At 38.5% G+C, this 9,552-nt stretch overlaps 1 protein-coding gene and 1 non-coding gene across 2 annotated transcripts in view; one reads left to right on the top strand and one right to left on the bottom strand.

Moving 5' to 3' along the window:
- Window positions 1-1,971: 1,971 nt before the first annotated feature.
- On the bottom strand, window positions 1,972-2,044 carry TRNAF-GAA. The gene has a single exon. It is a non-coding gene; the product is annotated as a tRNA-Phe (tRNA).
- Window positions 2,045-6,307: 4,263 nt separating this feature from the next.
- The window catches only part of LOC109206010 (HIPL1 protein-like), a 4,338-nt gene continuing 1,093 nt past the window's right edge, over window positions 6,308-9,552 (top strand). Inside the window, exons 1-6 of the mRNA XM_019368777.1 lie at window positions 6,308-6,706; window positions 6,792-6,949; window positions 7,324-8,097; window positions 8,178-8,394; window positions 8,581-8,759; window positions 8,893-9,134. Coding sequence (XP_019224322.1) covers window positions 6,622-6,706; window positions 6,792-6,949; window positions 7,324-8,097; window positions 8,178-8,394; window positions 8,581-8,759; window positions 8,893-9,134 — 1,655 coding nt within the window. The 5' untranslated portion in view covers window positions 6,308-6,621. The remainder of the gene's footprint in view (window positions 6,707-6,791; window positions 6,950-7,323; window positions 8,098-8,177; window positions 8,395-8,580; window positions 8,760-8,892; window positions 9,135-9,552) is intronic.

The following is a 9,552-nucleotide window of genomic DNA, read 5'->3' as shown; positions in this document are numbered from 1 at the left end:
TTTGGCTTTTGAGTGGAACTAATGAAATCAGGAGAAATGTGCACTGTTTTGAAAAAGGAAGAGCCACTTGAATTGAAAAAAAATATAGTTGGATTGTTGTGAAAAAAAAATTCCTTGATAAGTGGTGGTTCTTGACGTAAGTGTGCTTAAAGAAGAATGGGGTAATTTACATTGATGTGAAGGTGGAATTTTGGTTTGACATAAGTATGGGGTTTAAATGTTAAAATGTATGTATTAAAGTGCTTAGGGAGGTGTAGTCACTCTTATATCTAAATGTATCCTACCCGTCCCGTAGCCTACATTACAACCAAATAAAGTCCTAATTGATCCAAGATTGAATGAGCTCGATTAGTGGAGTAGTACACTACGGGCAAGCTTATGGTGCATCTTTTGTGGCATATGAATGTTATTTCTGAGAGTGAGTGAATTCTTTCTATCTTGAGTTCCTAAGTATTCTTAAATTTTATTGTGTGGAACTACTCTCTTTTGTTGGGTGAGGGCACTTGATTCATGAAGGAAAGGTAATGTCAGTGACCTCTATGTTAGAGTAAGTAGGTGAGTTGTGAATAATGCGTGGTACGTGTGAGTCAAATCTTGAGGTGAAGATGTTACACTTTTGTACTTAGTCTATTTTAAATACTCTTGGTGTGATGAGTTAGGAGAATTGTTTACAAAGGTCGTGTCTATAAAAAAAAAGTGTAGTTTGATTGCTCGAGGACGAGCAATGGTTTAAGTGTGGGGTGTTGATGATAGGCTATAATTGCGTATTTTAGTCGCTTATTACACTCTAATTTACTACACTTTAATTGAGTTTGCGCTTTAATTGCTAGTGTTTTGCACTAATTATGTGTTTTATGCCTTGTAGGTGTGATTCCGAGCTATATAGATGTTATGGAATGAATTTAAGTGATTTGAATCTTTGAAGTCTGAGTAAAAGCTCAAGGAATTAAGCCGGGATCGTGTTCGGGGGTCAAATTTGATAGTTGAGAACAAACGAAGACTCGATGAGGCATATTGCGCATTGTCTAGTAAAATAGACATAACTTTTTTCTCAGAACTCCATTTGGGCTCCAAAATATATGGTTGGAAATCTAACTCAAAGAGCTACAACTTTCATGTTTTACGTTTTTCCAAATTCCAAACAGAACAGGGTGAAAAACTGCGGTTACGGTAGGACCGCGGCAGAACACTGCTGCAGATTCTGAAGGCCATTCTGGCCGCGTTCCTGGCGTAACCGCGGTGAGACTGCGGCAGGACACGTAAATTTTAGGGACTAAAGTGCAAAATACGGTATTTTAAGCCCTAAACCCTATATTAAACGAGGGAGGCTGGCCAAGAGCAAAAGAGAATGATTTTTGGAAGTGAAAAACATCAGAAGGAAGGGCAAGAGGCAAGGAGGATCATTGGGCATCAATCTTTAATCTTCTTCTTTGTTCTTTTACCTTTGAATATGAATTCTTTTGTGATTTTTGTTATTTTCATGAGTAGCTAACTTTTCTAATCTAAGGTTTTGGTGAAACCCGTTGGGGATGAATTGGTTGTTATAAGTAATATAGTTTTGAGTTAGTTTAATCTCTATTTGTTCAACTATGTTTTGATTGTGGTTAGTTGAAAGGATCCTCAATTAGCCGTTCCTATTTATTATGTATCTGCTTGAGAGAGAGTGCATATTTAGGTAGTTGTTTGAACAACATCACTCCCGGAGTATAGACGAGAGTCATAACCGAGGGTTTAGAGGTTGGATTAGAGATAACGATACCTCGGGTGCGATCTAAGTGAACTGTAATGTGAATCTAGCTAGCGTAGCTTGAGAGAGTGCGTCTAGTAAATTATCATAATTGCTTGAGAGAGATTTATGATAGCTGGAGAGTTCATGATTGATAGAGGACTCTAAAAGAATATGTATGTTGATTCATATCAATTAATTAGAAATTAATTCGAGGGAAGAGAGACCCATACAAATTAATCATGTGCCAGGAACCAGATTTGAACTGGTGACACGAGGATTTTCAGTCCTCTGCTCTACCAACTGAGCTATCCCGGCTATTCCCAATGTAGTATCCTCATTTTATTAGAGAACTGGGGTCTATGTCAATTACAAGGACAAAAGTAGATTAAAAATTTTATCAAAGCCGGGGAATTTCTTCGATCTTCAAAAAGATGACTTTGTAAGTTTCAGTATGAGTAATGATATTGATAGGGAATCATTCAACTAGGGATTCCTTGCTCAAAGATGCTCACAACTAAGTCAACGCTATAAGAAACATACAACCAAGGAAATCAACAACGGGGGAAACCATTACCTTAGACCTTTATTCTAATTGTTTACAATTCAAGCATAGTTAGTTTCAGCTGTTTATTTATTTTCAATCTTTTCTTCTTGGTGATATTAAACAGATACAGCGAAACCTTAGTTCTCTGTGGGATTCGACTCCGGACTTTTAGACCGGATTATATTTGCAGCGACCGCTTATCCTTTTTAGGACTAGAATTGGGCGTGATCACCTCTGATCTTGCAATTGCGAGATCAGGCTTCGCAGTTGCAAAGTGGCCAGGCTTGGGAAATGCGACCCCAGTGTCGCAAATGCGAACCAAGCCTGGGCAGGCCCTCTTCACAAATGCGAACAAAGGCTGGGAATTGCGAAGCCCACTCATCGCAAATGCGACACTTTCCTTCGCAATTGCGAAGATGACAGGTTTCCAAAGGGTTCGCAATTGCGAACCCCTGGTCGCAATTGCGACATCTGAGACCTGTAAATGAGATTTCAGACGGGATTCTTCTTCATTTTTACAACTGTTCAAAACCTAAACATCATATATGAGGTTTTCTTGAAGAGAGTTCTTCCCCAAACCATAGGTAAACAACTTCTAACTTATTTTCTTCAATCTATAACATCTTTTTGCATGATTTCACTTCAAAATCTAGGGTTTTTCATGGGAAACTGGGTATTCTTAGGTCGAAGTTAGAATTTTCAAATTTTGGGGATTTGGACCTCGATTTGAGGTCCGATTTCAAAACTAATTACATATTTGAGTTCGTGAGTGAATGGGTAATCGGGTTTTGGTTCGAACTTCGAGTTTTGACCAAGCGGGTCTGGGGTCGGGTTTTGACTTTTTGGGAAAAACATTGGGAAATTCATGTTCATGCATTAGAATTGGTTAATTAGCATTTATTAATGTATTTGAATTAATTAAGTCTAGATACGAGTGAATTGGTGGTGGAATTGAGAGGTAAAGCAGTGGTTGAGTGTGGAATTGTCCGTTGGCTTGAGGTAAGTTTTTGGTCTAACCTTGACTTGAGGGAATAGGAGTTCCCGACTTATGTGCTAAATGAAGTATCATGTGTGTGGCGTATAGGTGTGGTGACGAGTACCTATGCGCCACCAAATCCCATTTTCAGTTTGCTTTCCCTTCCCCGTTCCCTATTATATTATTTCTCGTCCTATTTGCTTCCTGCTTAAATTATTTCCATGCCTTACTGCTATTTGATCATAAATGTCCCCATGCCTTAACTACTACTTGATCATAAATGCTTACATGCCTTAATTGCTACTTGATCACAAATATTCCATGTCTAATTGCTCATGTTAATTGTTGTTCTCTTCATTGAATTATTTAGTTGTTACATGTTAGTTGTTGATGTTTCGGTTGAGGTATTATTGGTTTCGTAGCCTCATTCTATTATACCGTTGGTTTATAATGATTAATTGGTGCCTTATGGTGCACGTTGGTTGGTCTCGCTGATTTGGTGTCCTGAGTGAAGTTTCATAATCGTGGCGAAATTCCATTGTGTAGTTGAAGTATAAGAATTGCGGAAATTGAGTTAACTTGTGAAACACCTTGTGTTTATTCTTTATGATTGGTGTTGATATATACATATGTTGGGATCGGGTTGCACACCGGAACAAGGAGTAATAAGGGTGGACAAGTGGGAAAGAGTTGCGCGCCGCAACAGGAGGAATAAGGGTGATATGTGTTGAGGAGCAATAAGGGAGGACAGGTGGGATCGGGTTGCACGCCGCAACAAGGAGGGATAAGGGAGGATATTGATACTGTTATTGTTGAAAATATTGATATTGTTATTGTTTATATGGCGGGATCGGGATGCGCGCCGCATCAGTTATTGTTTGGGCATTTATTTTTGTCGAAGTTATTATTGAGGTGTTGAAATTCCCTAAGGATTGGTTATAGCTGAATACTAGTAGAATGACTGAGTCCTGTGTTCCTTTAATGCAAATTCCGGTTATTTTTCATTCCGTACTTCTTCATCTGTTGTTACAGACTAGTGCGGGTTATATATTGTCATGCCCCGCCGTAGCCTCGTCACTACTTCGTCGAGGTTAGGCTCGGCACTTACCAGTACATGTGGTCGGTTGTATTGATGCTACTTCCTGTGCAGATCCTAGTGCTGGACCGTACGGGCCGTAGATCGAGGTTGCTGCTTTCAGTCCAGTGGAGACCCGAGGTAGTCCTGCAGGTGTCCGCATGCCTTGGCGTCCCCTTCTATCTTGCTTTTATTCTGTTTTACCTACTTCTGAGACAGATTTGTATTTTCTTGTTCAGACCACTATTTGTAGTATTCGTAGACAGTCGGTGAAATTGTGGCACCAGTTCTGGGTAGAGTGTTCCTATGGATTTCGTATTAGTATTAAATTAAACTGTTAGATTCTGCTCTTCCGCATTTTGGTTTTCCGCTGTTTTTCTTATATTATTTGGTAAATGGTTAAAGATAAAGGAAAAAAGGTAAAATAATCAGTAACGTTGACTTGCTTAGCGGGCTCAATGTTAGGCGCCATCAGGATCCCGACGGTGAAGAATTCGGGTCGTGACATAAAAATTCCTTTTTTGATTAGCTGTTGCGCCAAGTGACAAGGAGCATAGTTCCCTCTTTCTTTGAAAGTAACCCCCTAACAACCGCACCCCCACCCAACCACCACCACCCAATAGAAAACGAATAAGGAACAACAATGTAGGTTTCACAAGATCTCATCCCATGTTACTGTCAGAACAAAGATCAGTTCCCTCTTATTTTAAGAGATTCCTTTTTGACTTTCCAGTTTGGTCAGATTTCCAGTTTGACATTGTTTGCTGCAGAATAAAACCACTTTGGACATTTATTACAAGTGTGAATTAAGTATACAAATGCCGAAGAATGTTTACCTCATCCCTTACGTCACTTTAACTCAAGATCACGACTGATACTTGTCGGTTTTCAGTTCTCCAGGATTAATATTTAAGTTCTGGTGTTCCGATCGATAGTGTATAAATTTTTATAGTACGAGTTTAACTTAACTCATAATAATATGTAAGTTCTACGGTAGAGTAATTATAACATGTTATATTATACCAAATATAAAAGAATTTTATACTGACAATATACATAACTTAAATTCATAAAAAAACTGCTTTCTATATTTTGCTTTGTAAAGCTGTTGCTTCAAGTTACCTTAATTAGTCTTTAGAAGAATTAAACCGTGTGCTTTTTCTTTCTTTAAGTATTAAGGCATCATAGTTGCCGATTTGTCTGTGTTTTTTTGGGGGGTTTATGTCCAAACGAGTTCATTCATGTTCGATAGCCGCCATTAGCTCATGATTATAGATTTAATACTACTTTTGGACTATATTTAGACTTTAGCCAATTTTGTGCAATCAATGTGGGGACAAGAAACCAACCAAGATCCAATCCAGCCTGTATTTTGTCAAATATATTCAGTGTTTTCAGCTCTACCATCCAATATATTACTATTCTAGTTGCAAAACCAGAATATATTACTATTTGAAGGGAGCTTTGGAGCAACGATAAAGTTGTTTCCGCATGACCTAGGGTTCGAACTGTGGAATTAGCCGTTGATGCATGCATCAGGCTAGGCTACCTACATCACACCCCTTGGATGCTTACATCAGGGTAGGCTGCCTACATCATACCCCTTGGGATGTTCGCATCAGGGTAGGCTACCTACATCACACCCCTTGGATGCTTACATCAGGGTAGGCTGCCTACATCATACCCCTTGAGATGTTCGCATCAGGGTAGGCTACCTACATCACACCCCTTGGATGCTTACATCAGGATAGGCTGCCTACATCATACCCCTTGGGATGTTCGCATCAGGGTAGGCTGCCTGCATCATATCCCTTGGGGTACGGTCCTTCCCCGATCCTGCGTGAATATGAGATGTTTCGTGCATCGGACGACCCTTTTTTTGTGCATCGGATGGCCCTTTTTTTGTTTTGCCCTAGTTGGAAAACCATGCAATATTTTATTCTAGTTGTATTTATGGCAAGAATTTATATATCATGTAAAGTCAACTGCTTAGAGATGGGGCCTCCCATTTCTATAGACAAACACATTATGTCAAATGACCCTTGTGATATTTAAGAGAAAAATACAGATTAAAGTTTGCAAAAAAGATATATGAGAACATTGGACCAATAATACAGGAGTTGGTAATCCAAAAGATGTCATTTTTATAGATGATCTTGCTTTTGTTTCTGCAGTACTCAGTCTGATTCCTATTAGGAACAGGAACTTAGGATGTTTCATATGTTGAAAAGACTCACTCTAATGTAGCTGCAAATACAACTTTCTATTGCTTGTGACTTCAGCTAGGATTAGGAATCATGGGAAGGAGTCCTTTCATCATGTTCATCATTCTTTTCAATCTTCTTTGTCCTTCTTTTTCACTTCCTTTGTGTACTGATTTAAGTAAGTTTCAGCATTTCCACTGTTCCATTACAAGTTTTATCTTGAAAAACTTGTTATCTATTCCAATAACTTCATGTGTTTACAGGGGCTCCTCTTCAGCAAAAGTCTCCTCTAACATTCTGTCCTTATAATGGAACTTCATGCTGCAATTCCACTGATGATAAACAACTTCAGGCCCAGTTTAATGCTATGAACATTTCTGATCCTGGATGTGCTTCTCTTGTAAAATCTGTCCTCTGTGCGGTAAAAAGATGTCTTTGTAATTCCTATAATTGTTTTACAATATGAAGTTGTAACTGTATGAGGTTTAAATCTACCATTTTTGAATAAAGAACCTATATTATCACAATATTGTCCTTTATGTTATTAAACCAGAATCTGCTACCTTCCATTTTATTTTGTTTGTGAAGCTCAAAATACTCCACTTACTCTGAAATCTCTGTGCTGATTCTATTTTGGAAGTTTTCAATAATTTAAAAGTGGCTAGGAATTTTGGTATACTAGTATCCTGATAGTAGTATTTAAGGATTTTCTAAGTAATCAACTTTAGATATGCAGTGATCTTAATTCCTCATTGACTCTTGATGCATGGAATTCTGTATTTTCACCTTTTGCAGAAATGTGATAAATTTTCAGCAGAGCTGTTCAGAACTAATTCCGTTCCTCGACAACTTCCGATCCTATGCAACTCCTCATCTTCAGCAAATTCAACCCAAAGTAGCCAATCTAAGAATGACTTTTGCTCTAAAGTATGGACAACTTGTCAAAATGTGTCTATCATTAGTTCTCCTTTTGCTGCTTCTGTCAAGTCCAATTTCACAAATTTGACAGATCACTGGCAATCACAAAATGATTTCTGTAATGCATTTGGTGGAACTTCTGGTGATGGATCAGTATGCTTTGCTGGCGAACCTGTCTACTTAAATACAACCGCATCTCCAAATCCTCCAGGCGGTTTGTGCCTCGAGAAAATTGGAAATGGTAGTTACCTCAATATGGTTGCTCATCCTGATGGCTCTAGTCGTGCTTTCTTCTCGAATCAGCAAGGGAAAATATGGTTGGCTACCATTCCTGAAGTCGATTCAGGAAAGTTATTAGAGCTTGATGAAGCTAATCCTTTCCTGGACTTAACGGATGAAGTTCATTTTGATACTGAGCTCGGGATGATGGGGATTGCATTTCATCCAAAGTTCTCACAAAATGGAAGATTCTTTGCTTCATTTAATTGCGATAAGCAAGCATGGCCTGGATGTGGAGGAAGATGTTCTTGTAACTCAGATGTGGATTGTGATCCATCAAAATTACCTAGTGATAGTGGTTCCGAACCGTGCCAATATCAAGCTGTAATTGCAGAATTTACTGTTAGTGGGAAAGCATCTCAGCCATCAGAGGTAACTTTCGCGGTCTATCGGATTTATTTTTCTCCCTTTTTTAGCTCTGAATGATTCATAAATGAAGTTCAACTTTCCAGGCAAAAACTGCCAATCCAAAAGAAGTGAGAAGGATATTCACCATGGGCCTTCCGTTTACAGCACATCACGGGGGCCAGATTCTTTTTGGACCGACAGACGGATATTTGTACTTCATGATGGGTGATGGTGGAGGTATAGGTGATCCTTACAACTTTTCCCAGAACAAGAAGTCATTACTGGGAAAGATTATAAGGCTTGATGTTGATACCACACCTAGTAAGTGGCTTTCCATTTGCAAAAGGCTTGATTTAGCATCAAAACTTTAGTCTTTTGAGCATTGAACCTCACATGGGAAAGTGCTGAACTATCTAACATGTTAAAGTGAATTTAGATTTCAGTATTTTATTCTACTGATTTATCAGTTCCTGCCCCTTATTTTGCATCTGGTGCATATTTCCATAGGTGAAGCTGAGATGAGCAAGCTCGGTTTATGGGGAAACTACTCCATACCAAAGGATAATCCTTACACTGAAGATAAAGAGTTGCAGCCTGAAATATGGGCACTAGGAATGCGAAATCCTTGGCGCTGCAGTTTTGATTCTTCAAGACCATCTTACTTCATGTGTGCAGATGTAGGACAGGTAAAGTACAAGAAACTTTACTCTTCAAGCTTTACTTATAGGCCTTGTCCATGTTCTCTTGAAGGCGTTCCCTTTCGAGCTCCAGAATTCTGTTCATTTGCATTAACTGCAAATAATTATGATTGTCTCACAGGATAAATTTGAAGAGGTGAATATAATCAGCAAGGGTGGTAACTATGGTTGGCGAGCGTACGAGGGTCCCTATCTCTACACCCCTCAAAAATCACCAGGAGGAAATACATCTATAAGCTCAATAAACCCAATTTTGCCGGTTATGGGATACAATCATTCTGATGTGAATAAGAATGGAGGGTCAGCATCAATTACTGGTGGATATTTCTATAGGTCCTTCACTGATCCCTGCATGCATGGAAGGTGAGTCTACTTAAAGAAAGAACAAATATTGATTTGATACTTTGGATCAATATGATTTTGACAGGGAAATTTTTTGCATTCCACAAATTGATCTCACACATTTCTTTTCTTTTTCGTATTCTTCATACTTTTAAATTTTTCTTGAATGCATCCCTTTTTGGTAATACAACAACAACTATGCCTTAATCATAAGCAAGTTGGGTTCGGCCATATGGATCTCCACTACCTAAAGTCGCTCTGTTTAAGCTCATCTTAGTCCCAATATTATATAAACAAAAATAAAAAGTACTAGAAATTCTCTATATTTATTACTGCCACATAAATCTCTAGTCGGACTTGAAGACTCCTAAAAAATATTGAACATAAAGTAAACGTGCTAACATGACTAGAACTTAATCCCAACGAATTGGTATCACCT

This window comes from Nicotiana attenuata, unplaced genomic scaffold (assembly GCF_001879085.1).
Source record: "Nicotiana attenuata strain UT unplaced genomic scaffold, NIATTr2, whole genome shotgun sequence".
Taxonomy (NCBI): Eukaryota; Viridiplantae; Streptophyta; class Magnoliopsida; order Solanales; family Solanaceae; genus Nicotiana; species Nicotiana attenuata.
Note: the sequence above shows the minus strand (reverse complement) of the source record. Positions and strands in the feature narration are given on the sequence as shown.